The sequence below is a fragment of the Xenia sp. Carnegie-2017 genome, unplaced genomic scaffold, assembly GCF_021976095.1.
Source record: "Xenia sp. Carnegie-2017 unplaced genomic scaffold, XeniaSp_v1 HiC_scaffold_14, whole genome shotgun sequence".
NCBI lineage: Eukaryota > Metazoa > Cnidaria > Anthozoa > Malacalcyonacea > Xeniidae > Xenia > Xenia sp. Carnegie-2017.
This window is the reverse complement of record NW_025813447.1, coordinates 10,996,777-11,024,534: the sequence shown is the minus strand read 5'-3', so window position 1 is coordinate 11,024,534 and position 27,758 is coordinate 10,996,777. Positions and strand designations below refer to the sequence as shown.

Sequence of the window (27,758 nt, the reverse complement as noted above, 5' to 3'; positions counted from 1 at the left end):
TTCAAAGTCGAATATTCACGCGGTTTGTACGTCAGTTTCATTCCCCTGAGTGCCAAACATACACGGCCACTATAAATTTGAATACAAACTGCAAAAGTATAAACATATAAACAACATCACGACCAACAACACACTAGGCCAACTCTTCGCAAAAGGTTATTTTTTACAGCTAAAACTTTACTACAGTGAGTTCGTTGTAACTTACAACTTGTAACGAGGAAAAGCCAACTGAAAATTACACTTTATGCTAAAAAGGCAATACAATAAGAAAATATGACGAGGAAATATTCAAGCATAAATTTTTCTTTCGTCGGAAGGTAAATTTTCAAACGGTGTCAGACAGTGTTTGTCTTTTTTGTCGTTTCAATGGATTTAAAGATCTGTTTTTCCGAAGAAAAAAGAAACTTGAATATCCAGGTTCATAAAAAATGTTGAGTCTATAACTCGCATTTTACTTTTTACAGAGCGATTGTATCTTTCATCGATTTTGATAGTGCTTGAAATACTAAATGGTTGTCATCTCGATATCAGTAATTGAATATCCTTAAAGACTTTGATATGTTTTAAAGGAAAACCGCAGCGTAAAAGCAGATCGACTAAGTTCACCTCACCCTGCTTCTCGATTTATCACTTTGATTCACTTTCCGTGAACCTTTTCATTCCAAAAATTTCGTTATTTTTACGCTCTGATCAAGATCCGAACTCTACCATTACCAAGGGACAAATGATTTAAAAAAATTAAAATGAACACGCGAGAGACTAGAGCCTGACGTGTGATGACGAATGATGACGACAAAAATTTTTTTGGCTTCAATTTTTGGCTTCGGTTATCATTCCAGTTATTCAAATGTCGAGTTCACTGGGACCCCGTGGTCAAAAACATGGCGGTAATGGCGGATTTTGGTGGTCAAAACTTCCACTTTAAAAATTTTTTTCAATATTCACTCCCTCCTGATTTCTAATACTGTTTGTATGAACGAAAACAAGTGAGAAAAAAAACAATTACGATACCGACAGCATATCATGTGAAAATAATGCTTCAGCATTGCGTGAAAAACACAGTACAGACACACATCAAAATAAAGAAGATCGACGGTAGAGAAACGCATATTTTGATGTAACATTTAAGTTATTTTATGACATTTTAGCCTTTAAAAGTGAAAATCAAACGGCATTCTTTACTAGACCTGTCAATCTCGTCAAACTTATACATTATTTCATGCTTTTGTGTGTTTGACTGTTTGTAAACAGTTTGGTGCACCTATTTTTCTTGCTTCAAATGGATAAATCTGTGTAAAATGCTCCTAAGGAAGCGAGAAAATGTTTGCTTCAGTCCTACGACATAAGTCAACTGAAAATTTACCATGGATAAGTATCATAAGTGTATTGTCATTACCTGATAAATCTACTGAAAACTCATAAAGAAAGTATGTTGAACTAGAAGAGCTACAAAAAAGAAAAAAATTCAAACACCATGACACTGTTGCTTGGTAATTTGTTTTTTGTAAACAGCTTGGCAGAATCTTGGATCTATTACTGAACAGAACTACATTAATTTTCCATTGAAATTACAAACTTGGAAACTAAAGTGCATTGGTTCCTCTGAAAAAAACACTGTCTATTGCTGCATGAAGGCAAAATAGTTATTTGACAGTGTAGGTGAAGAAATGTATCAAGTTCTATAGATATTATTGTGCATTACTTACAGTTTTTTGGAATTGTGTAATTTATGTCATGAACAAGATATAATTTTTCGAAAAAGCTAACCCTTCGAGCACTGCTCTTCTGTTTTGCTTAAACAACTTACAGCTACCAATACTAATTATTTATATGTACAAACTAACATTTGGGAATTAAATGATAAACAACTTGTTAAATCTTTGTATTTTACATCAGGCCTTTGAATTAGTTCCTTTTATCTCTTGGTAAAAAAAATATTAATGAAAGACTTACAAATCAAGTTTCTCGAAAATAGTATTTTGTACAAAGAAACTAAATAATTGGAAAGGTCACATGTTGAAGACAGACTTTCCTTCTTTGACTAGGTTGCTTGACCATGAGCAAATTTATATTTGTTTACAATTTGTTTAAAGAATTCTTTTATTGATTTCTACTAATTCTTCATAAGACACAAAGAATTTCTTTGCCATCTATTTTGCTTCTTCTACATTCAACTTCATTGTAACCAATGCATCCGATGTGAATTTGTGGATCACCTGGAATCATACCAAGTATGGATTTAATGAGATGAGACAATAATATGTTTAATTTTTCATGCATATTAATGATATAATCATAAGCTACTGTTGAACAAAATTTCAAGTTAGAAACAAATCTTAGCACATTGTTCAACACACTACTTTCATCTTGGTTTTGAAGTATTAACCTGTTTACTATAACAATAAATACTTCATTTACAGAAACGCTAAGTAGTACTTTAAAATTGTTTGCATAAATCCAACTTTCCAATCCCGTTATAATTGTCTACACTATACAGTCAGTCAAATTGAGCAGGCAAACAGGTTAATAGTTATTTTTATTATACAACATATACCATAGTTCTCATTAATTTTGCATGGCACTGCATTCAATTTCAACACAACTCTGTTGTAAACTTTCCCTTCATCTTTTCAAAAAAAAACATGAACAAATAATGCCCCATTTTTGAGAGTTTAGCTTGATGCCTTGATCATGATACAAGATGGATGCAAAACTCGATAAAAATTGACAGCTTCGCCACGTCTGGCGAGCGATTAAGTGAAGAATAAACAAGACTGGACCAAAATAACTTGAAATTAAAACTTAGTAGTAGAAACACTCTTCAAGTATCGTGTTAAAAACAAAATAGTAAAACTAATATTGTGCTACTTACCGGAGTCAAGAAATGTTCCCTTTTCTGTCGCTATTTCAGCATCCGCAAACCACAAAAGTTGGCAGTTTAATAAATAAAGTTTTAAAAAAGTGTTTATGTTAGGAAAATAAATAGTTTTGATATTTTCTATACTCGCAATCGTGGTGGTCAAATCAGGGTGGGCGACAAAAATTTTATTTCATGAGCCCGCATCTCTCCGCTGACTTTGACCACCAAAATCCGCCATGTTTTTGACCACGCGGCCGCGCGCTAATAATTTATACTAATTTTGTTGACGTTTCCCCTCCAGTTATTATAGAACTCAATGCATCTGATATCTAAAGCCGCGCTTGAGATATAGCCGCTCCAGTTATTATAGAACTCAATGGAGGAGACGGAATACGGGACTATAAAAAGAAAGGCTTGGAAAAACCCGAAATCTTTGATAGGAGGAACGAAATGATGAAAATTCCAACCCAAATTTATCCGACTTTGTTTCTCTTGATTTCTTTGCTAGTGGATTAATATGTGTTACTTGCTTCATTATTCCAACTGAAAGGGTATATAAAAATGTATTTACTGAACTGTGAATACAAAAAAGTTGAAATTATCATTTCAAAAATCATGCAGGTTAGATGAAAAATTTTTTCTCCAAAAGTTTGTTGAATGAAAAAAAAAACATTTGTATTTGCTGTTCGGTGCCACTTCTTTTTAGTTAATAAAAACATAATAAATTAATTTTTGTTTATCTTTTAAATGTATTAAATTGTCAGATTCCAATAACCTTAATTTATTTCATATATGTTTCATTAGGAGCATAAGTCTTATTTACAGACTTGTAAACCATCCAATGAACAATGAGAAAAAAAACTATACACACAGTTTACTTCATTATTGTGTATTTTGTCAACTATGAGTTGTGAATGAATAAATATCATTTTATTAATTATATAATACTTGTATATTTATGTACAACATTGATGGCTTTTCTGTGTTTTCAATTCACAGGAATATTAAAATAACTTTCTTGGTAATGGTTTGTCAGGGGGATCTCTAATGAAGGTTTTTTTAAAGGAGATATTACGCCAAAATGATAATCCTCGTTCTCCTTGTTGTATTGTTCATCTAGTATACTTAAAATATCGCGTCGATTGTTTTCGTCCTCCTTTATGCTTGTTAGATTGATTACTTCGTTCATTTTTTGATTGTTTGAGGTCACCTGTCAAAGTAAAATTGTAGGATATTTTGAATTCTCTTTCACTTGCTCGTCAGTTGCGATGAGTACTGTCTTAGGATTGTAGTGCACAAAAGTGTACCTTTGGTGAAAACGGCCGAGAAAGGTTATCCTCAAATTCATGGAATTGAAATGAATTGACGTCTGCAATGTTGACAATCCGATTAATTGAGGAAGGAAAAATTTTTTTCCCTGTTTCATTTAAAGGAATGACTTCAACTAAATGTTAATTTACCATCATTAGAAATGTAGATATTAATGACGAGTGATGCTACAGAATTTGCAAAAGTGGATAAGAATTTACCAGGAATTCTTCTCTTTGGAGCTCTCGTCTCTAGTAACGAATCACACTGGAGTTTTTCTAACGAGCTGCAACGATACTCATGTTTATTAACTTAATTGACCACTTAGGCAACGATACTCTAGTTTTAACGATGAATGCTGCTTTGGCTTTCTATGAGCAGAAGTTTATATAAGTTTCACACCTGTTGCGATAGCACTTTTTAATTTCTTTGCGTATATCTTGAAGGTAATCTACAAAATAGTTGTTATTGTTGTAGGGTGAATATTTAAAGACATTGTGAATCACAAATGGCTTTTATTTCACCTTTTCCGAATATTACTGAAGGTTTTAAACTGTTGGATAATCTTTTGATATGTCATCGAGACAGGGCTAGACAGTGCGTATAGATATTTTACTTAAACATATGCAAGAGAATAAGTAAAGAAGCTAAAATTTAACAAGTTTTATAGAAGTCTCCTTTTGTGTCTTTTAGATTGCCTACGCTAGTTTGGAGAGATTTCAATCCACTCTCTATCAGCCAATGTTACCAGAACTAGGATGCAAATCTCCAAATAAGAAATTATCTCTCAACATTTTGACCTACCTTGTCGCTTGCTACATGACACATAGTGCGTATTTCACTCACGTGAAACATATTTGCTTTGCATAGTTTCTCATTATCACTAACAAATGTAAAAATATTGAGTTCTGGATTAGTTTCCAACTCAGCTCATTTGAAAAAGAAACACATACCTTGTATTGCTTTTTCTGTTTTGACTGTCATAATCATTTTCATTCCTAAAGTAAATGTAATAAACATGATGATATTAAGAAATAAAGATGTTTACTGTGTTTGCACAGGCTTATGCAACCTAGGAGACTTTAAGAGAACTCGAGAGCATCAGTGGCAATCGAGATTTGCACCGACTCGAGAGTTCTCACAAACGTCGCCGAGGGTTTTGCATGTTTGCAAACACGAAAACATCTTTTATTTCTTATAAAAATTAATAATGCGAAACAGACAAATCTGTTAAACAAACGTTTTAATATTTCTCTAACATGTTCATGTTTGATTTGCAAATCTTCTTTTGATCGATGAATTGATTTGATTGGTTGAGCTCAAATCGGTTTGCACAGGCTATAGACCAATCCCTACGCGTTTTATTGCTTTTATTTTATAAAAATGATGCAGCATAGTTATCATGATTGTCTATGGAGGCGCCATATACAAAATACGACATTTATTGTGTCCATAAATATAACCCTCTTTGACTTACTCCATTTGAAGAACGGAATGATGGCTTGAACTTGAAACTGAGGAACTGTAGTCGTATGTGTGAGCGATACTTGCTTTAAGCGGTTGTATTGAAAGGAGGTACCAACCAACTGACATTCTTCCACTTCACTCCAGCATCATGATCCCGTAAGGATCTCCAGTTGGCCTTATGTTTCCATTTGTACTGTTTTACTGAGAAAGAAAACACGAGATTACTTGTATCTCACTTTCATTCATATAATCTGCTGGATTTTATTTACCTCTGTAAATAGTGGTCGATTGTTTTCCTTTGTTGTAAAGACCCATCTGTGCACAAATACAAAATAATATAGCTACATTATGACAGGTCGTCGTGTGTACGTTCAACATGAGTTTATATACCGTTAGTCTGTTTTTCGAATTGATAAAACTTTTCTTTCTTCTATTTTGATACTCTTCCTTTTATGTCTGTCTTCTGTTTGAAGTTCATTTCATCATGATATGCATTTTAAAATGGAAACTGCGGCGAGAATACAAATGGCATAAAATAACTTACTGGTATTTTTCCTGTTTCTTTCGCCCTTTGTCGATGAACGAGCTCACGGGTCTGCATAGAAAATCATTGACAACACTTAATGGTAGCACTGTAAATACAGACAAGATCTCTTTTTCATTCCCTATTCGTGTAATTCCAAAATGTATTGCCCTGTCATCTACACCGACATTAATTGCTTCTTGCCACTTACTTTGGCCAGAACTTTATTATGTTGCTGTTCACTAATGTCTGTTGATCCTTGGCTTTTGTCTTTTGTAAGTCTTGACATCTTGTACAAGTGAATGTTTTCTTTATCAGAGTAAAAATCCTGGGAAGGTAATTTCTGTTTTTGAAAATTTCACGTTTTCTAAAACATTACAAACACTAATAGAAAACCTTTCCCAGGTTGATCATCGGATTTATCATTACAAATCAAATTGTTGTTGAGCTTGATAGGGCTTTAGCGTTTAAAACAAACATTTACCTCTCATTCCTTGTAATTCTTGTATGCCGTGCTTGGAAAAGTTAATTATTGGCAAATTTATCCAAACGTCGAAAATGAAATTTGACAACCGAACATGCCATTTAAGAATATCACAACGAATCTTGTTGTAAAAGTAGTTTTTTTTTGTATTTCATTTTATTTCCCATTGCCATGTTTGTTTTCTTTTTTGCCTTCCCGCCAAAATATAATCGGGTAAGATGGTAAAAACCCAAACTAACTTTTATCTTTATCCATGCGGTTAATCAATAAGTAATCTCATAAGCTGATCTTAATCCTACAGACTGATCAGCAAAATCAACCCAGTTTCAGATTGTTCTATCACCTATCAAGATCGTCATCTTCATATATTCGGTAAAAGAAATGATAACAACCAATGAGGCATAAAATTTACCACCTGAAAAATGTTTAAAAGATTTAGAAGAAAGGTAAATTTTATATTATTGTTTGAAACCAAAGGATAATCGTGAATAATAATGTTGGAGGACAAAGGAACTGTAAACATAGTAATACTTGCTATGTGTTCATTAGATCAGAGGAGTTTCGTTTATTTTTCTTCCAGGAAGAATCACCGAAACATGGAGATCAGACCGATGATAATGACGAGGAAAATTCTGTATGTAAATGCGTATTTTATTTTGTTCATTTTTATTTTATTTGGTCACCACTCGTTGGTAAGAAATCTTGTTGTAATGTTTATTCCGGTCTACGATTGTAAATTTCTTTATACTATGTAAAATATTCTTTCTTATTGCCCTTGAAGAGATCGATTTATTTGTTTAATGTTATCTAGGGTTTTATATGTCCTGTCTGTTACTGGGGCTTCCTCAGTGCAGATGATCTTCAAACACACTGGGAGAAACACTGTCAAACAAATTTGTCAGAGAAATCTCAGGTTCAAACCTTAACATAATGAAGTTTAAATACAAAGCACATTTTGTACTGGGTAGCATTGTGTGTATGTAAATAATCAATACTGATTAAGATTTGAATTTCCCCTCCAAGAACACTTCAGAATTGATAAAGAACGAAGAAGATACACCAAATGTATGGAAAGAGCAGAATGGTTCATCCCATAAAAGCAGCAATTCTGAAGAGATCTCATTATTGGATGCGACATTGAAAGATTTAGAAGAAAAATCAACTGAAGTTGTTGCTTTGCAACAAGAGATAAATGATATTAATGCTGCATTAAAAGTAGGTTTTACCTAAAGATATATATACAAGCCATGTATACTTTTATGATATTGTTGTTGAATTTTAATTGTGCTGGTAAGTGGTAGCTTTCACACTACCATCATGAATTGGGTTTTTGTTCTGAAATTGAAGAAACAACAATTTTTTATGTAAAGCATCAAAGAAACTAAACATGCAAAATAATTTGTTATTTAATAACATTTTAAAATCCTGTCATGCATTTTCAGATTTATCTCTTATTTGTTGTTTGTGATTTTTTATTCAATTGATTTATTTTCATTCCAAAGGAAGAGAAATGGTACACCAGTGCCTTAAAACAAGAAGTGGATAAACTAGAGTCTGAAAAACAAGAAAGACTTTTGGCTTATCAAGACTTAGAGCAAGTAATTGATTATGGTGTAGGGTATACGATTGTTGTCAATCATTTACATAGGCATAAAGGAGTTTTTGAGGGGGCGGGGGTGACTATTCCCCTAGCTCACAATGAAACGCAAGACTTCTGGGGGACACCTGCCCTCCATCCTATATGCCTATGGTTATATGATCAATCATAAAATATGTGTTTGTAAATGTAGATCGTCCAGGTTGGTATAGTCCTGAGAAGGACTGTTTTTGTTGTTGTTGACTGACGTTTCAACAACCTTGTGAAATGTCAGTCAACAACAACAAAAACAGTCCTTCTCAGGACTATACCAACCTGGACGATCTACATTTACAAACATGTAATGATACTTCCGGGTTCAAAGCATTTACTTCATAAAATATGTAATAATTCAAGTACATTATAATTTTTTTGCTGCCATTTTGATAGTATACTTTTAGTATATGCGTTTTTCAAGCTTAAACATAGGAAAAATATCAGAGATTCCAACAAGAACAGTCACTATATTTTGAATGTTTCCTGGTTTTGGAATAAATATAATTGCCCAGCATGAAAATTTTGAAAAGGCCATGAATGAATACATAATTGATGATAATGTGTCATCTTTGACATAAGACATCAATTGTCAATTACATAGGACGTTTGAATGATTAATATGTCAGTTATACGATGTTTACACACTTGTGCAAAGTTATATTGAATGCTCATGTTTTCTATTTTAAAACAAGATCAAATTAAGCTTAAAGTTTGACTGTCAGGTTTTTTCACATTTATCATAAACTATCTGTTTCCAAGGAAAAACATCAAATGCTGATGGACATTGAGAACAAACTAAAGAAGATAGAGCAAGAAAAAAATTCAGGTATTTCTAACAATGATGATTGAAATTTTTTGTGGTGAACTTCATCCTTACCATTATGAAGTTCATAAAACTTGTGCTTGAAATTTTTTTGCAGAAATCAATGTCTTGAAAGAAAATCTGGTGAATGCATTGGAAGCAAAGTCTGGTAGCCAAGAAGAACAACTGTCATTGGTTCAAAAATCGTCAAAAATAAACACAGAACTTGTAGAAATTCAATTGCAACTTAAAGATACTGAGGAGAAAAGAAAAGTTTTGGAGAAATTATGTGATGAATTGAAAGTTAGTTAAAGTTTCATTTAAACAGTTCTTTTGAGAAAAGTGTTCTGTACATCAAATGATAGCCTTGTTGAGATATTTTCAATGGCACTTTTGCCATCATATGTTATCAGATTTCTAGCTTTCTTAATAAAAAGTTTCGTACTTTCATTGTTTAAGGTCGAGTTAGAGGAAAAACATAAATTCATTTCTGATCTTGAGAGTGATATAGCAAATAGGTATATGTTTTGAATGTTTAGCACTTAAAGACTCCATATTTAAAATTCACGCTTTTCGTTTTTCCAGACCAACAGCTGAACACGTGTCATCATTACAAAAACATGTTACATCACTGGAAGCTCAGTTGAAGACGATCAGAGAGGAGAAGGATGCCGACAGAATTGAACTGAATGAAAAACTTCACAGTACTGCGGAAAGTAATAAAAGGTTTAATATTGCATTTCTAATATTATCTTCAGCCACGTTATGGAGAGATGTAACGCACATTCATTTCATATTACAGATTGGAAGCAAGAGTGAACGAACTGACAATTGAAAAAACGTCAAAAGTTGAACAACTACAAAGGTATTTCAAAATCTCAGAAGAGCAGTTGAATCAATTTTCGTGTAATTGGCTATTTTTATTCCCTCATTTTGTTCACTTGGATTTGGTAGTCTTCAAACGGCGATTGATGCTTCTACGGATTATCGTAAACAAGTTGAGGAAAGTCAGAAAGAAAAGCATCAAATGATATTAAACCTTCAACATGAGTTAGATCAAGTAACTACAGAACATTGCAGATTTTTGTCGTTAGTAACCGTTAATCAATTACATTGTGTTCCGTTTATCAGACTATTGTTGCTGTGAAGGAAAAGGAACAGTTTGTTGAGTTTTTGCAGAAACAGCTCAATGAAACAAAGCAAAATTATCAAGTCGAAGTTAGTCATCTTTATTGATAACGTGTTGCTGTTCCCTTCACATTGAAATTTGTCATTCATCTGGCTTTTCATTTTAAACGTCGTTTTTTTTTGTTCTCTATGTAGTTAAATGGAAAAGACGAAGCTAGGCAAGAAGTAAGACGTTTACAGAACACTCTCGAAGAGCAAGATAGATTGTCAGCAATACGGTAAGTACTACGTAACATATTTATTGTCGTGAAAGCGTTCATTCATCTAAATTCAATCTTTGTGTTGTGTTTTCAGAGAGATGAAATTGAGTGAGTTGATAAAATCGCTAGAACAGGCTAAACTTGATGTTGAAAGAATGGAGGAGGAGAGAAACGATCTTATTGGAAAGGTAACTTGCGAAAAGGAAAGGAAAATTGTAGCAAAAATATTGTAAAGAAATATGCTAACTTTAAATTATGAAGATGTTATTCAACAGTAGAGGTGACTTATGGCGTTTACTATCTTGAAGTCATGACTTGATGATGATGATAAACATGTGTAATTTTACATGATCGAACAAGAAGAAAACATCCATCCTTGTAAATCTCAAAACTCACTGTACAATGTTTCAACTTATTTAGATTGAAGCTGGAGAGGGAATTAATACTGCAATAAATCAATTGAATCAAGAAAAGGTATATTATTCTCAATCTGTTTTTTAAGCCTCGAGTTGTCTTGTGTATTACAACTTTATTCATTATTATTAAGGTCTGATTAACGTAACTAGTTCAAAAACATCATCTTATAAACTCAAAATTCAAGCTTTATTGACAAGAGGCAAAATCTTAAAGCAATATTTCGAATATATTTCAAAGTCATTATCATGCCAAGTCAACGACTTTGAAATAAAGCCGAAGTATTGCTTTTAAATATTTTTTTTGTCAACTCTATTATAGGATCAGTTAGAAGAAAGGCTGAAGAACAATGAAGCTTTACTAAAATCTCAGAGTGAAGAAAATTTGAGAATCATTGAAGATCTTCACAAACGTACCAATGAAGTAACTATGATCTATATATTTTTTTTATTTGGCTTTGTTTTTATGAAACACATGTACCAATGCCGAAGGACTTTCATGAAGAGCGCTTTACTTTGTTTTTGATTTTTTATTAAAATCTTTTTGTACATCACAATAATTTTATACTTTTCAATCTATATAGTTAATTGAGGAGGTGGAACGTTACAAACAAGATCAGAGCAAAATGAGTGTTCACTTGAAAGAAAAAAATGATGAAATAGAGAATCTAAGTCATACCTTAAATGAAGTGAAATCACAACTACAGATAAAGGCATGTTTATCAACACTCGATAAAAACAATATTTTCTTTATTCTACTCAGTAAATAGTCATTAGTTTTATTTTTACGGCCCAAATTTCCACTATTATGGATGTTCGTAACTTCAAATTTACGTAACATATGGCTACAATTGCTGCTCAAATATATAGAAACGTGTTAGTTGTAATCAATTATGTTTAAAACAATTTAAATGACGAATATGCAACTAAATGACCACCCATTCCAATTTCTAAGGGGGATTATCATAGTCGTATGTAGAACTTAAAATCAAACTGTTTTTTCCAACGCGACAAAATGCTCAAAATGTGTGCTTTTACTTTACTTGAAATATGTACATTTCTTATGTTTTAGACCGAACTTATTGCTGCTCTTGAAACATCAAAAATAACGGAAAGGAAAGTTCTTGAAGAGGAACGAATGCTAGTTGAAGAAAGATTGCAGCAAAAGATTGATGAACATTCGTCCTCAATGAACGAAAATCATTTAGTATGTCTCACGTCTCTCCGTTATATAATGACTGCGGCGGGTTGCGCCTCTCTTTTAATCCTGATTAATTTTGTATTTCATTGTTAGATTAATGAAGAATTGAGCTCATTGAAAAATGAAAACACGAATTTAAAATCACAAGTAATTTCGCTGAAATCTCAAGTGGATGGAAACAACGAACAATACGAGAAACTTAAAACAGAATTGTTAGACAAGGTTTTATATTTCATCACCGTACATTGAAGATAAACATAAAGAAAAACATGTTAATAATCTATTGCCGTTGATTTTAAAGGAGAATAGTATTTTGAGAATAGAGAATGAAAAACAGAAATTGATATGGAGTCATGAAACATTGCTGTGCGAGAAAAATAATGAAATTGTTAAACTAAAGGAACAGTTTGATCAGGTTGGTTGTTTATTAACGATGAAGTATTACGTTGTTCTTCTGTCAATTTAAGTTTGCTTGACTACGAAGCTTGAAAATAAGGCAAAAATCTTGAAGATACAATCACATTTTCTCATGGAAGTTTACAATTAACGGCTGGTCACTGGTATTTCTTTTAACTTCTAACTCTAACTTTTTGCTCATCAGTGTCTTTGTTTTGTCCAGTTGACAACGGAGCACGAAGTAAAAACAAAACATCTGGAAGAAAGTAAATCACAGCTTGTCATGAAAATGAATGTACAGTTGGCGACATTGAAAGAAAAAGTAACCTATGAAAAAGCTCGTTTCCCCGTCACTTCTGAGGATGTGTTAATATAAACGATTCTTACATTGTTGTAGGAAGATGAATTGAAAACATTGAAAGTTGATATAACGGCCCTTATTAAAGAGAAAGGCACGCTCCAGGAAAGACTGGACACGAACATAAAGGTAACTTTACGATCACAAACCATCTTATGTGATGACGTTATAGCGCGATGTTTTTGATGCTCTTTTTTTACTTTATCAATAGTTGCTTGATGAAAGATCCTCAGAACTGAAGAAGAAGAATGAAGAGTTTGAAATTTCGAAGGTGTTGTGAAATAATAATCGATAACTTTAAGAAAATAGTACTTTCACTAGAGTTTGTGCACAAATACTAATTGTTGTAGTGCAATAAACTTACTATTTTAGGAGTTGCTGGACAACGCTGAAAAGACCAAAGAGGAGTTAAAGAATCAGATTTCAGAATTAATGTCTAGTTTGATGTCAGTGAAAGAAAAGTTGAACATTTCCGAGGTGAAACTATGTTTTCATCATTTTTGGCGAACATAAAATTACTAACTTCTTTTGTCTTCTTTATATCAGACAAAATTGCTAGAAATGAAAACAGAAGTGGAGACTCACAAAGCTCAAGTATCTTTTAGTATTGTGTTGCAATACGTTACTACATATCTCATCTCAAAACATTTTGTTCTTTGTAGCTTGATGAAGTTAAGCAAGATAAATGTAGCGTAGAGGAAGAAAGAAGAGGGGAAGCGAAGGTTCTGCCATTGTGATAAAGTTTTAGACTGTAAGAAATCATCTAACAGACATGTTTTCACGCATTTGTAGATTCACAAAGAGGAAATCGAAAAACATCAAAAAGAAGCGAAAAAGTACCATGATATATTAGAAAAGAAGGTGAGAGTATGATATATTGACTTAGTACAATAGATTATAGAGGGTTATTCATTGCAGAGGAGGAGAAAGAAGTGAGTGCGTTAACTGGTGAATATTTTATACTTGACGCGATGTCAATTTGTAACACAGAAATTTTAGGCAACAAGCTTTTTATATTTTTATTCAACAGAACGAAGAAATTGATGAATTACGTCGTGTAATCGACCGAAAAGACGAACTGTTACAAGAGCATCGACAAAAAATTGAGGTACTGGTGTGTTTTGCACAGAATAGCATCGTTTACAAGAGTAAATTTTACATGGAGATTGTCAGTTTGAGCTGAAAGCTTTGTTTACTTATAAGCTCATGTAGAGTTATTGCAAAGACCTCAACTGTTGCTTATTGTAAAGATCTCAACTATTACTTATTGTGAATATCTGATCTGTTATTTAATGTGAAGACCTCGACTGTTACTTATTCTAAAGATCTCAACTGTTACTTATTGTAAAAATGTAACTGTAACTTATTGTAAAGATCTGATTGTTAGGCACAAGAAGTAGCAATGAAGAAGATGTGTGAAAGTTGCAAGGATTACGACAACAAATTATGTCGATCACAAGAGCTGTTAAATCAAGAGAAACAAATTGTTGAAGAGAAAAATAAAGAAATCATTGTAGCTAAACAGATGAATGAGGCATGTTAACGGTTTTTGTACAGCCAGTTTTATGGCGTTTAATGGTTTACTGATATCTTTGATCTTGTCATCTAGGAACTTTTGACGAGGATATCATTGGCTGAAGAAGAGAAAAAACTATTGTCTGCCGAAGCTAATGAATCACAAGAAAATTTGCGAAACGAGATCAACAATCTTTCTCAAGTACGCTTTCAACTATCATGTAATTAGTCATTAAAGTGCTTATGAAACGAAATTTTACCGCACAGTTTTTGGATTGCATGGCAAAAACCATTTGAAATGACTCAGTGACTCCTTAAAGTGGTTATGAAACGAACTTTTACCATGCAGTTGTCTAAGTGTATTAAATAGAACATTTGAAATCACTTAATAACTTAATGAGTAGATTTGTATTATTTATTTCTTTTTAGAGATATTTCTCTTAATTAATCATGCAAAAACATCCTCGTGACATCACAACTCATAATTAGAATTTGTAAAATAGTATTTTTTGTCGACAATGTGTTGGGAAATATCTAACTTTGGCACCTATGCACATATTCATATAGTCTTTAAAATGTTAATATGCAATGTGATGTAACAGTGATATTTTTACATGATGAATTAAGTGAAATAAGTACCTCTAGAAAGAGATAAAATAATACAAATCTATTCATAAAGTTATTACAGTAAGAGATTTCAAATGCTCTGTACAATACGTACACTCTGATAACTGCATTGTAAAAGTTTGTTTAATAACCAATTTAATATTTCCAAGCTTTTCTTCCATATGCTTTAATAATAGCCATATAAGTAGAATAAAATGCAATTTTATTAGTTAGTATTAGTATTTGTCAATAATACTATGATTAGTACTATTATTTATTAGTCTATGCATTACTTAATACTGAAGTGCATTGAAGTGTTACAAAAGTAGGTTATGATACAAAGACGTAAAACTTTAGACTTCTTAAAAGTTTTTTTTTTTGTTAAAGGAAAAGCTTGAACTCGGAAAAAAATTATCAGAACAAAGTTTGCTGTTGGAAGAAACTCAGCTTGCCCAGGAGCTTCTTATTCAAGACAAGGTAAGTGAAACGCTTTTTGATCTGTCAAGAATATGTTGAAAATTTATCATCATCATCAGGGGAAAATGGAGGACGATTTGCGACAGCAAGAAAACGAGTGGAATGAATTGATGTGAGAATTTTATAATACTGTTTGATTTACTATTTAGTTATAAATCCTTATGAATTTGATCACGTCAATCGTAGAGCGAACATGAAGGGTGAGATCACATTATTACAAAGAGAAGTAGACGATGAGAAAAGGAAAAGACTAAAGGTCACCGTTCAATGCACGAATATTGTAATGAAAGCTTTTACTAGAAATTATGTGATGCTTGCAGATTGTCGAAGAAACATCAGAGAAAGAAAAAGTGTTCATTGATCAAAAACTTCTTCTTCAAAATCAGTTGGAGCATCTACAAATAAATTTACAAAAGGTGAAACTTCTGTTGCGAGTTATTCCGATGTGTCTTTTATCGTTTTTTTTATCATGTTTTTTTATTGAAACTGTGCTGTGTCTTCTTGTCTTATCAGGTGAAAGAAGACTCTGAAGAGAATAGAGAGGCGTCAAAGAGAGCTCAAGGAATCCTAAAGACGGAGATGGATAATCTAGATGCGAAATTGGTGCGTTTTGTATGGTATTTGTACCACTTAAAGGTTTTGTTTAATCAATAGCACCCGTGTTGTACGCTATCTTAAAACTTACGACTTTAAAACCGAGCAGATTTTTTTAGCTGTTTTTCTAATAAATTCCTGGGTTTTTTTTAATGCACGAACGACTAAATCGTGCTAATCCCTTTTCCACAGCAAAACGAAAAGAACATAAACGAACAACTGACAACAAAATTAGGTAATACTGAATCAAGACTGAACACGAAACTCGCGGCTGCCAATGAGAATCTTGTCTCGGCGAGAAATGAAATCGGCAAATGTGAAGAAAAAATTGTTGAGCTCGAAAAAGTTATCAAGCAAAAGGAAACGCAACAATTTGATTTGAAAGGGGAGATAGCAGGTAGGTATGCTTGTGGAAATCGCCAATAAAATATACTTAATCAAAAATTATTTTAATATATGTTTGTCACTAATTATTTCAGAAGGATGTTAAGTCAAAAATCATTGTTTTCTTACTTACTATTTCAGTACTTGAGGCGACCATCGAAAATAATCACGATGAAAAACGCAGTTTACTTGAAAGGTAGCTCAAAATAGTTCCTTTTAGGTTTTTTGTAAAGTGAAACTTTAGAAAGTACTTAAAATTACTCCAAATCATGTGGCCTCTATCGATAGACTGGTAACTAGTTCTCTTGTTATTGATATACTTTACCTTATTTTTGTCAGATGCATAAGTGCTGAAGACAGTTGCAAAAAACATCTTAAAACGATCGAACAATTGAATAAAAACGTGGATGAGTTGAACTCCGCCATGATTGAACTTGGACAGGAAAATCAAAACCTTCAAGTTGAACAGAACATTCGCAACAATCGAAAATGGGAGAAAGACAATGACGTTGTGCAATGTAATGCCTGCGCTAAGAAATTCTCAGTTAGCGTAAGAAAGGTTCGTTGTAACTACGAGTTTGCTGTTACTATAGCAACAGCAATGTGTCGTGACAATCATTTTTCTTTTTATTCAGCATCACTGTCGAAATTGTGGGTAAATAAGACGATTTCTTTGAATGACATTTGTTGAAATTTCATTTTTTCTCTTGATAATATTTGTAATTCTTATTTGATTTTACTTCCTCTAGAGCAATATTTTGCAGTGAATGTACTTCAAAAACGGCTACTGTTGCTGGAAGTAAAAAGCCTGCAAGAGTTTGTGATTCTTGTTACAATGACCTCAATGTTCCGGTCAGGGTGAGTGCGAGATAGAACAAGGTGTCTTTAAGGTCAGTGACTGCGGAGCCTTAACAAATGTGCGAGATGCTGAATTTTATTTAATAAATTGCTTATTGATTGAAAGCAGGGGGTATGTATGCTCCCCTCGGCCCTCATGCTCCGCGGTCTTGGCGGGTGTTTTGAAGAAAGTCGACTTAAGTATAAATTTTGTTTCATTTTTTCATTCTAGTCGTACTCCCTCACTTCTACTTCATAACATGGAGCATTTACTGCATAGGAATGAAGTAATGATAGGTGAAACTGCTCTTAATAACATTTCTTGCCCATCATGTTCACGTAGAGTCTCGGAGACTGGAGACATTTCACCAATCGATCCATGTGAAATTTTTTAGACTGTTTTATATAATAAAATGTATTGAGTTAGCACCATTGAACCAAAATACATGGAACGCTACCTGTAATAGAAAACCTTAATAATTTTTTGAAGCCAAATCTCACAGCCCGACACGCGAGATTACACTCAGACACGCGTGTGTAGTCAATCATTTTCAGAATGTCGAAACACTACACACGCGTGTTTGGGTGTAATTTCGCGTGTCTGGGTGAAAGATTGCCTTCAATTATTTGCTTTAGATGGCGTTCCATGTATTTTAGTTCAATGGTCACAGCCCTTAATATTGATACCATTTTTTTTGCACATCATGGAAATATAAATGCAATCGATCTATTGAAATACGAAATGAACGTCTTTGTAAATATTTCATCCATCAATCATTATAAATGTGATTTGCACTTCAGTAACTTCGTTTCACCACATTTCACTGCTTCATTTTCATCTGGGCTAGTTCCAGGCTTTTTGCATTTTTTATCACTTTTGCGCATAGCATCATGGGAAAAAGAGAAATTTCGGCCAAGTGAGATATTTTGGAGAAATCCCAAAAGTTTTTCTAAAATCTTACTTTTAAAATGAGCGCAGGTCTGCCAAGAAGAATTATTAAGGTATGAAAGGCATTAATATATTTAATGACCGTCGATATTAATTTTCTCGAGAACTGTACTTGCACGAAAATGATGAATTTATTGCAAGCGATTTGTTGTCTGTGTTCACATAGGAAACTCAAAGACTTATTGCCGAACCAGTTCCTGGCATTAAAGCGACTCCTCACGAAGAGAATGCAAGATATTTTGATGTTTTAGTAGATGGTCCTAAAGAGGTTTGCTACCAAGTACAAACTATGTAATACTTTTCATTTCATATCATATGTATTGACATCAACAAGTTTGTATCATTCATGCAGTTTTTTGCACAAATTTTCTTAAAGATATACGTTTAATAACCAAAGTTGATGTAAGCTTGTAGAAAATCTCAGGTTGTATATAAGAGCCACCACCATTTTTTGTCAAAGAAGAAAGTTACTGCTGCCTAACCCATATCTAAATGAAAGCACCATCTATGAGGCAAAACAACACAATGTTTGTGTTTTCTTTCCTCTGACTATAATTTTGCAGTCTATAGACTACTTTTAGTCTTACCATAGACATTTTGCACAACACATAAAAGCCAAAGTATAAGTTCTTTGTTAAATGAAATCCTCCAAGACACTTGTCACTGCACACAAAGTAAGCATTATTTGTTGTAAATGTTTTGAAAAGTGTTACATGACATTATCAGTAGAAATAGAGTATAGTAGAAGTGTATACGGTACGTTTAGATGGTATATGGGTATAATAAGAGTGTATATGGGCCCAGTAGGATAGTATATTGGTATAGTAAGATGGTATATGTGTATAGTAGGATTTTATATGTGTATAGTAGGATAGTATATGGTATAGTAAGATGGTATATGGGTATAAGAGGATGGTATATGGGTATAATTGGATGGTATATGGGCACAGTTGAATGGGTGCGTGGCATGCCAATTAGCTATTATTGAAAAATGTGATTTTAATTTTTATGAAATGTTTCTCTGTTCTTTCACTAGTCTCCTTTTGAAAATGGTTGTTTTAAGCTTGAACTGTTTCTTCCTGAGGAATACCCCATGTCTCCACCAAAGGTCCGCTTTAACACAAAGATTTACCATCCAAACATTGACAAACTTGGTCGCATATGCCTAGACATTTTAAAAGGTAAAATGAACAATTGAGTAAAATGATAATTTGAAATTTTGAACAGAAGAGGGAAAAGAATTTACATAAATAATTCAAGTATAAATTATTGTAGATTTGATTACTATTATGGAGAAAGGGGGAGAGACCCCTTGTCCCCCTTGTGTCTGCTCCTGATTGAGATATATAGTGTTGCTCAGTTATCTGAGTTATATTGTATGTGAAATCTTATAGATAAATGGAGTCCGGCTTTACAGATTCGCACGGTATTGCTTTCAATACAGGCTTTATTGAGTGCTCCTAACCCAGATGATCCTTTAGCCAATGATGTTGCCGAACTGTGGAAATCAAATGAAGTCAAGGCAATCGAGACTGGTAATGATAAAATATTTTTGCATGTGTGCTTTTGTTTTCAATCTTAAAATTTGCACTTTTCTACTTTTAAATAGCCAGACAATGGACTATGATGTATGCTGTTAATAAAAGTTGATGCTTTTGAAGAATGGTCGATGCCTAGATAATTTCTCCTTCACTCTATACTCTGTCTCTGAGACATTTCAAATTTTTCATTAAATGGTGATATTTAAACTTATAATATTATGGAGCAAATTTTGCTTACTGCTTCACAAAATCATTGAAAAATGTAGAGTTGAGTGTAAGGGTTGTAGATTAAAAATTATTAACTAGGTTTGGTAAAATAGTCATTTTGTTGAAGTAAAATGAAATAATGGAAAACATTTTTTTTTGTAACATAGCAACTTGTCATGACTTTTATGGGATGTTTTTATGAAAATATATGTACAAGATAATTTGCAAACAAAATAAAGACATTGAAAGATTGTGGGGGACTCAAAGAAAAGGAAAGAAAAGAAGAAATTTTTTAAATTTACATCTATTTGTGCGATCATTACAAACTTAGGATCAGACAACTCTGACAATTGACATTTTTGATAATAAATGAATAGGAGGCATCATCCAAAAACTGTTTTAATATATTGTAGTTCGATCCCCACCCCACGTCCCCACTTTCCCCACTTTCCCCATTTTCCCCACTTTTCCCCACTTTCCCCGTTGATTGACCAGTGAGTTAAGACAATGCCCATGACGCCACGCGGTCGTATGAAATTGGCGGTGAAAAATCTAAGAAGAAACGTGGCGGTTCAGTATACTTGATGTAGTAGTGATGAACATCCCAGATTCTCTGTTTTATTCAAGGTAAAATGAAGTAAATTGTTTAAATCAGATTCGAAGTGTTTCAAGTTTTTCGCGGTTTACTAAGTTTGTGAAAAGTTCTTCGGAAAATATGAATTTTCGTCGTTTTCAACGCGATCATATGTATTCAGGCTCATTTGAGTTCTTACACTTGGGTAAGTTTAACTGTCACAAACCCATTAAATCTTTACTGTTGAGCAAAACTAAAATGATAGTAATTCGTGATTGAGATATAGAAATGGCCATTGAAGGGCCAATACTCAACTAAAACCAACTTTTATGGCTTGAATTAGTATGAATCATTTGCCCGATAGCAAACTTTATGCAATAAACGTCTGCTTTTTGTAGACGTTTATTTGTTATCTTGCTGCTTGGTGTATGCCATAGTATATATATCAATGAGGAAGCCAACGATATTGTTCAGTCAATACTCAAAAGTTATGAAGAGAACCCACAAGCTGCAAGATTTGAACATGTCATTGTTATTTCATCTGAGAAATGCCATCTATTTCCAAAAGTAAGTTTCTTCTCAGATTTTGTGGTATATTTATTGGCTTTGAAAAAATCAACTATTTTTTTTCACTCTACTTGAAGATGTTTATATGGTGTCCAATGAGTCGATTTAAATTGGAACTCCGTTGTCCACAACATGATGAGCCTCTAAAGATATCCAGATGGATGGGAAATCTAAAATCTGAGGGAAGTGATAATCCAAGGCTTGTCTATGACATTGGTGGCAACATATTGCTGATTCAGCGACATTACAGTTGCAGCATGAACCTTGAAGGCAGCAACGGAAGTGGACATAGGTGAATTGAAAAATTTTGTCCCCAATTTAAGATCAAAAAATACATTTTTTAATATTTTTTATCACATTATACATCACATAGATACATGTCTGGGGCTGTTGAAATCATGCAGATGTTACCAACTTATGCTCGACAATCATTTCCCATTGAAATCCATTTTAAGTCAGCAATCTCTCGACAATTATTGGATTATCTTTTAATCCAAGTTCAACAAGGAACAAACTTCATGAAGATATGTCAAGGTTTGCTAATAATGTTAGCTTCATCTTTCCTCTTTAACTCAATATGTTATTGCATTCAAAATGGTTATTGTTTAGGGATCGGTTCGCTTAATTTCCGTGAATACATTGCTCGACATTTTAACCAGCCAAATCGTGAAGGAAGCTCAGAGGATATTGAGAGTGCTTTTTATCAGAATTTTCTTTATTCATTTCCAAGCAATGACAAACTGATGCATTTGTTCCTAAGCTATTATGACAAGACAAAGGAACTTCTTGAGCAGGATATGAGAAGTCATATTGGAAATATCTTGATATGTGATCATACTTTCAAACTGGGCAGCCATATTGGAGAGCGTTCAAGTCGCAAGGAGCCAAGCGATGGACAGTTTGATAGGGCTTTCATTGGATTAAATGAACATGGTGAGGTGATGTTTCTACGTTTGACAAGAGAAGCTGGCTTTGAACAAGTTGAAGATCTATTGCAAGATTTCAAACTACGACTTGTAAATGAAGGTCAGTGAATTGTTTAATTTGTTCTGATAAATTGTAAAACAAGAAAAAGGTGGATTTTTTCTGTGAAAAAAAGTAGCTTTTAAACTCTCCATATATAAATAATATTAGTAACTCCTTATGTACTAAAAATTAGAATAGTATTTAATCTGAACATCTTAAAGATTCTTTTAAATGAAAATTTTGAGATTTTTTTCTGTGAAATTATGTTATGTATGATAAACCTTTCCGAACATGTTACCTTTTCTTTGTGGATTTTCACAATGATTTTTTATGCTTCGTGTTAGAAATGAAGGCAAGGAGTGAAAATACGAACTTTCAATTTAACATTAAAGTAGCAAAGTTTTTTTTCGGTAGTTCACATGTTGAAATATTTTAGTAAACAAAATCTGCTTTCTTAAACACAGGCTTGTGATTTTAGCACCTCCATCATAAAATTTTATATGGCTTTATTTGTCTACAGGTATTCAACTGGAATTGATTTTGGTTGAAGATTGTTGTATTTCCCAAGATCATCTGTCACATATTTTTGGTGATGTCCCAGTAAAATTGAGTCCTTTCCATGCAACGCAGCGTGTTCTCGAGTCTCTTCCACCGTGGTTCAAAGACATGAAAAGATTTGCGAAGGATTTTCGTTTGGTTTTCAGAGCTAAAGACGATCGAAACGATGAACGATTTCAAAACACTCCTGAAGGCAGTGTTATCAACGATAATCTAGAACACTTTATGACAAGGTAATATCTTTGAATGGTAACAAAGAGTAATGTATTTACCTTAGGTGCAGTGTGCATTAACCATTGAACTAAAAATAGACTTGTATTATAGTTCATTGGCATGGTACAATGATGTTTTTTCCTGTTAAGTGACGTTTCCTCGCCTGTATACCAAAAAAAACATAGTTATGAAAACGATGGTTGCACGCTTTCAATTTTCTCAATAGATGTTTTGAGTTATTGAGATCTTATGTTCACCTACTAATTTGGGTGGATTTTGTGGGACCATAATGAAAACGGCAATGTTGAAATCGGATATTGTGTTAGTAAACTGGGATCTCTTAAAACATGGCCATAATGAATAATGGTCCGAACAACTTTTGATGAAAACAGACAAGCTTAAAGTTATACTCTTTGTAAAATGTATTCTTGTTTTGTAGATGGTCCAACAAACTGCCTGAGGAGACTGTCGAAAGAATTCACGATTTACGTGAACATATCGAGCGTGGATGTCTTTCAGGAATTCCGCCTGGTGAGGGTACGGAACGAAATGAAAAGTTACACGACTTTTTGACGGAATCTCTGCTTTGTGCTGCGAAATCTCTTTCACCGGAGCTTGCGATTGCTATTCTTGCTTATGTGCTTTACGTGTGGAATTGTCAACGAAAAGCAAGAAAACACAACAGCAACTGCAGGTTAATCTTTTATACTGTCCAATTATCAATCATTCTCGTTAGTGGCATGCTAACCATTGAACTAAAATACATCTGGAACGTTACCTGTAATAGAAAAGTCTAATAAATTGTTGAAGCCAAATTTTACTCCCAGACACGCGTGTAGTCAATTTTCAGAACTTGAAACACTACACACTCGTGTCTGGGTGTAATCTCGCGTTTCTGGGTGTAAGATTTGGCTTCAATTATTTGCTTTAGGTAGCCTTCCATGTATTTTATTTCAATGATGCTAACTGAAGTCTTTGCCATGTTTTATCTAGAGTTGTTCCCACAATTCCCATCGAGACAAAACAGCCATTTAGCTCTTCAGATATTTATAAGATGTGTTTGAAAGCGGATGGTAAACTGAATACAGAACTTATCTGGAGGAAAGCATCAGAATTGGGAATTCATCAGTTTATACAAGTGGAATTTGAAGCTGTAACTGACGTTGCGTGTTTGGAAAATGAAAATCTAGTTAAGTACGCCATTACGAGAGCGTTACATCTGCAAGAAATATTCAATCTCGTTGCTCAAAAATCTGATAAGAAAAATTTGAACGTCGTCGAGTTTCCTTATTATTGGGTAAAAGGATATAGTTTTCTTTTGAGGTAAGAGTGCAGAATTCTTGATAGGAATGTCTATAATTAAATATAAAAAAAAGTAATGCCTTGTGATTTAAAGACATTTTCTATCTTTTTACTAGATGTGTCACGACGGAATGTGAAGATATTCTTAATAATGGCGCAGAAAAAACAATTAATGAAGATGCTTTGGAAAGAAATTTGGCTTCATTTGGTTTAGAGAGAAATGCTGTCGCGTCAGACGGAAATTGTTGTTTCACTAGTATTGTTTCACAACTTTTTAAACTCAAAGATTCTCAAGCAATTTCCAAGGAATATGACGATTTTCTCATCGATTTAGGTAAGAAAGGCAACTAGAAAACTCATAAATAAATATAAAGGCAAGAGAATAAAAATAAAAAGGCAATAGAAAACTAATAAATAAATATAAAGGCAACAGAATAAAAATAAAAAGGCAAATAGAAAACTATTGCCTTTAGATATTTTTCGTCATTAAAATGTACGTTAACTTTTCCTGGTGGAGAATAAAATTATTTTTATTATGACGTCGATAATTATTGTGAACCGTCCTTATTTCTTGTCATTATTAACGATTTACGTAAAACCATCTTTGTCGCATTTAGTCTCATACTCTCTCTTCTCACGTTTACTCACGTTTAGGCTTGTACCCTATCTTTTCTTCAAATTGGTGTTATGCTCTTTATCTTTTGATTTAGGTTTGTACAAAAGCATCGAGGAAGATGCCACAACGCTCCGTCTACTTTTTACAAAGGAAGTTTCCGAAAATCTTGATGTTTACAAAAAATGGGTTAATCTCTCTGACTGTGAAGCTCAGTACGAGATTGAGCAATTCTCGAAGCCTGGATGGTTCAGTTCAGATATTGGTGATCTTTGTGTCATGGTTTGTAGTCGTATCGTTCAATCTCCAATAGTCGTGATTACGTCATACATTCACGCTCCTTATCTGCCTTTTGTACCTGAGAAGCTATCATCCTCTCAACCGTTATTCATTGCCTTCGATCATACGGCACCAGGCCACTATGACTCAACACAAGGTATGACGTAATAACTGTCACGAGTGTTTGTGTAACTGTGCGTTATTAGTCCCAGTTGATCTTAATTATTTATTATTGACATGATATATTTTCCATAATTCAATTATATTCAAATTAAAATGAATTTTAATTCATGAAATTGTGATATTCATTTTGGAGATTTTCATAGGCAATTACCGTACATCTTATGTATTTTGTACATTTTTATAGTTTTTAACTATAGAAAGGGCTTCAATTTACGTCAGGTTGAGAGATTACAAATTGAAAGGTTTTTTCAATTACGCCATGTCTTTTTAGAGTTACTGTTGGTAAAGAACACAATGCTTACAAAATGCTGTTGTGGTAAAAGTCGCCGGGGAGAAAAATCTATCGGATTATCTTCTTGCAGTGAAAGTGAAGCCGGTCATTCAAAATGCTCGTGTCTTAAACTTGGCCAAGCTTGCAACAGAATGTGTCGTTGTAGAAACTGTTGTAATCCGCTGAACGAAAAGGAAAGAAAGTTTCGTCCAGCGAGAAAGAATAGGAAAGCATGTATGTGTGGTAATGGAAGGAAGGTAAAAACTTCATATTTTTTCCTAACTTTAATATTTTTTACTGCTCGTCTTTACAAAGATGTGTAAATTAATAAATAAGAGTTTGTTTGTGACTATCGAAACTCCACTCGTCGTAGAAGAAATAATCATTAGAGTTAATGTGGATTTTTTACTCGTATTGATATTTATTAATTTTATTTTCATCGAGTATTCATCGCGTGATATCCTGTGCATTCTCACGCGATATCCTGTGTATTCATCACGTGATTTTTCTACTCAGGAAAGCGATGGCATATTTATCTCATGTAAAGATAAAGACACACGTAAATCAAAGTGTCCGTGTTTACGTGACAGTGTTGGATGCACAAACGACTGTCGATGTCGTAACTGTGGAAATATATACAACTCACCTGATTTTATACCCGGTGGTAAGAGAGGATGCGAGGAAGAACTTTCGACGTTTAAAGGAAAAGCAAAACGCAGACGAAGCAATCCTCAGGTATGGTTAATGTACAGCGTTGAAACATTTATTTTCACTACAAACTTAAAGTCACGTAGACAGAGAATAAGGGTTTTTTGTCTATTATCTAGTCACTGTTACTTGCATAACCATTGCGCGTTGTTCATCAAAATGCATCAAATATTCTTTTTAAAGAGATAATATAGTGTACTTAATGTTTTTTCACCTCGTCATCAAGGTTATTTAATTAACTGTACTATAAATATAGATTGACGTTTTTACAATTTTCTTAATACAGTCTTATAAGCGGATCAAAGGTGCCGTGTTCGCATCGAACCAGGATGGCGAGGTTTCAAGTGGAGTGTGGTCAGAGCTAGAAACCATTATGCTAGTTGTGATTCAAGAAATTTTGTTTTTGACGGAACTACCATCGGAAACATCCAACATAATATCACTTTATCAGTTCATCGCGGTATCAGAATTTGTTACAGAGATGAAACTTCCCATCGTTAAAAAGGAAAATGTTGAAATTGAAGCAAAATTGGTTGAAATGATCGCTAAACAACAGCTAATGCTGGAAGGACTTAACCCAAGAACTTTAACCGTTAGTGACGTGGCAATGAGTGCTGTTGAAAACTAGTCTTTTTACATTTCTCGAAAGAAAGACTTATAGTTTTTGCCATTCAATGAAAACTATACCTGTTCGATAAAACTTGCTTAGAATTTTATAAAAAACAATCGTTTTTTTTCTGTTTTAAGAGCTATTAGTGGTTTTTTGAATATTTTTTTATAGATACCATGCTGTAATAAAACTGTTGCTATTGTGTTCGATGAATGTTTAATGCTAAATGTGAATGATGTTCTTTGATGAATGTTTAACGTAGATTTGAGTGATGTTTTTTAAAGAATGCTTTTGTTGCAAGACAAGTTTTTGAAATGACGACTTGTATGTTTGAGAAAATTGAACCTTGGTTGACCAATATATAACTACGTAGGTCATACTGTACTCTGCCGTAAAGTATAGAGGTACGTTGGCATACTGTTTATAAGATGAAGAGATGGGAAATTGCTGAAAGTGATATATTTTGTATTTGAGAAAACGCATTTTAAATATAAAAAGTTGTTTTCATTATTTGAGTGAAATTCAAATGTCATAGTTATCCTACAATGAAGCATAGGAACATTGTCATACTGTATAGTGTAGAATGAAATATACGTATGTTGTGATATGTTCGTGAAATTTCTATAACTATTGTGAAATATAGGTATGTTGTGATACGTTCGTGAAATTTCTATAACTATTGTGTAATATACGTATGTTGTGATATGTTCGTAAAATTTCTATAACTATTGTGAAATATACGTATGTTGTGATACGTTCGTAAAATTTCTATAACTATTGTGAAATATACGTATGTTGTGATACGTTCGTAAAATTTCTATAACTATTGTGAAATATACGTATGTTGTGATACGTTCGTGAAATTTCTATAACTATTGTGTAATATACGTATGTTGTGATACGTTCGTAAAATTTCTATAACTATTGTGAAATATACGTATGTTGTGATACGTTCGTAAAATTTCTATAAC

The 27,758-nt window shown here is 33.2% G+C and overlaps 3 protein-coding genes across 4 annotated transcripts; all 3 read left to right on the top strand.

The window, feature by feature from the left end:
• The first annotated feature begins 4,865 nt into the window (after positions 1 to 4,865).
• LOC124434238 (early endosome antigen 1-like) lies at positions 4,866 to 17,661 on the top strand. The gene is made up of 42 exons (XM_046984118.1): positions 4,866 to 4,997; positions 6,944 to 7,088; positions 7,223 to 7,276; positions 7,454 to 7,555; positions 7,666 to 7,857; positions 8,145 to 8,240; positions 9,035 to 9,101; positions 9,196 to 9,380; positions 9,537 to 9,595; positions 9,663 to 9,803; positions 9,880 to 9,942; positions 10,032 to 10,137; positions 10,209 to 10,295; positions 10,401 to 10,483; positions 10,560 to 10,653; positions 10,886 to 10,939; positions 11,201 to 11,302; positions 11,463 to 11,591; positions 11,951 to 12,085; positions 12,173 to 12,301; positions 12,381 to 12,494; positions 12,699 to 12,797; positions 12,873 to 12,962; positions 13,045 to 13,104; positions 13,206 to 13,310; positions 13,380 to 13,427; positions 13,496 to 13,555; positions 13,626 to 13,694; positions 13,864 to 13,941; positions 14,221 to 14,367; positions 14,443 to 14,550; positions 15,342 to 15,431; positions 15,491 to 15,543; positions 15,618 to 15,687; positions 15,752 to 15,847; positions 15,945 to 16,034; positions 16,218 to 16,422; positions 16,551 to 16,605; positions 16,749 to 16,968; positions 17,045 to 17,064; positions 17,159 to 17,267; positions 17,479 to 17,661. The coding sequence occupies exons 2-42, from the start codon at positions 7,065 to 7,067 to the stop codon at positions 17,503 to 17,505; spliced, it is 3,915 nt and encodes a 1,304-aa protein (XP_046840074.1). The 5' UTR covers positions 4,866 to 4,997; positions 6,944 to 7,064; the 3' UTR covers positions 17,506 to 17,661.
• Positions 17,662 to 18,119: 458 nt separating this feature from the next.
• On the top strand, positions 18,120 to 20,177 carry LOC124434239 (ubiquitin-conjugating enzyme E2 N-like). The gene is made up of 5 exons (XM_046984119.1): positions 18,120 to 18,248; positions 18,362 to 18,463; positions 19,232 to 19,376; positions 19,590 to 19,730; positions 19,805 to 20,177. The coding sequence occupies exons 1-5, from the start codon at positions 18,216 to 18,218 to the stop codon at positions 19,843 to 19,845; spliced, it is 462 nt and encodes a 153-aa protein (XP_046840075.1). The 5' UTR covers positions 18,120 to 18,215; the 3' UTR covers positions 19,846 to 20,177.
• Positions 20,178 to 20,488: 311 nt separating this feature from the next.
• On the top strand, positions 20,489 to 26,996 carry LOC124434843. 2 transcript variants are annotated; one of them, XM_046984766.1, is made up of 13 exons: positions 20,489 to 20,570; positions 20,916 to 21,084; positions 21,162 to 21,376; positions 21,458 to 21,618; positions 21,694 to 22,110; positions 22,571 to 22,841; positions 23,261 to 23,515; positions 23,815 to 24,144; positions 24,240 to 24,457; positions 24,834 to 25,172; positions 25,470 to 25,726; positions 25,986 to 26,204; positions 26,464 to 26,996. In XM_046984766.1, the coding sequence occupies exons 1-13, from the start codon at positions 20,539 to 20,541 to the stop codon at positions 26,803 to 26,805; spliced, it is 3,225 nt and encodes a 1,074-aa protein (XP_046840722.1). In that variant the 5' UTR covers positions 20,489 to 20,538; the 3' UTR covers positions 26,806 to 26,996. The 2 variants fall into 2 exon arrangements, with proteins under 2 accessions (XP_046840722.1, XP_046840723.1); XM_046984767.1 differs by having other exon boundaries at positions 20,570 to 20,722.
• The last annotated feature ends 762 nt before the right edge of the window (positions 26,997 to 27,758 follow it).

Bases quoted from the DNA above. Each gene is read 5' to 3' on its own strand.
- LOC124434239 (XM_046984119.1), top strand. From the start codon at position 18,216: ATGAGCGCAGGTCTGCCAAGAAGAATTATTAAG. The intron at 18,249-18,361 runs GTATGAAAGGCA...GTGTTCACATAG, and splicing joins TGCCAAGAAGAATTATTAAG to GAAACTCAAAGACTTATTGC. The intron at 18,464-19,231 runs GTTTGCTACCAA...TTCTTTCACTAG, and splicing joins TAGTAGATGGTCCTAAAGAG to TCTCCTTTTGAAAATGGTTG.
- LOC124434238 (XM_046984118.1), top strand. From the start codon at position 7,065: ATGTTTAAAAGATTTAGAAGAAAG. The intron at 10,484-10,559 runs GTAAGTACTACG...TTGTGTTTTCAG, and splicing joins GATAGATTGTCAGCAATACG to AGAGATGAAATTGAGTGAGT. The intron at 13,428-13,495 runs GTATCTTTTAGT...TGTTCTTTGTAG, and splicing joins TGGAGACTCACAAAGCTCAA to CTTGATGAAGTTAAGCAAGA.
- LOC124434843 (XM_046984766.1), top strand. From the start codon at position 20,539: ATGAACATCCCAGATTCTCTGTTTTATTCAAG. The intron at 24,458-24,833 runs GTAAGAAAGGCA...CTTTTGATTTAG, and splicing joins CGATTTTCTCATCGATTTAG to GTTTGTACAAAAGCATCGAG. The intron at 25,727-25,985 runs GTAAAAACTTCA...TTTTCTACTCAG, and splicing joins TGTGTGGTAATGGAAGGAAG to GAAAGCGATGGCATATTTAT.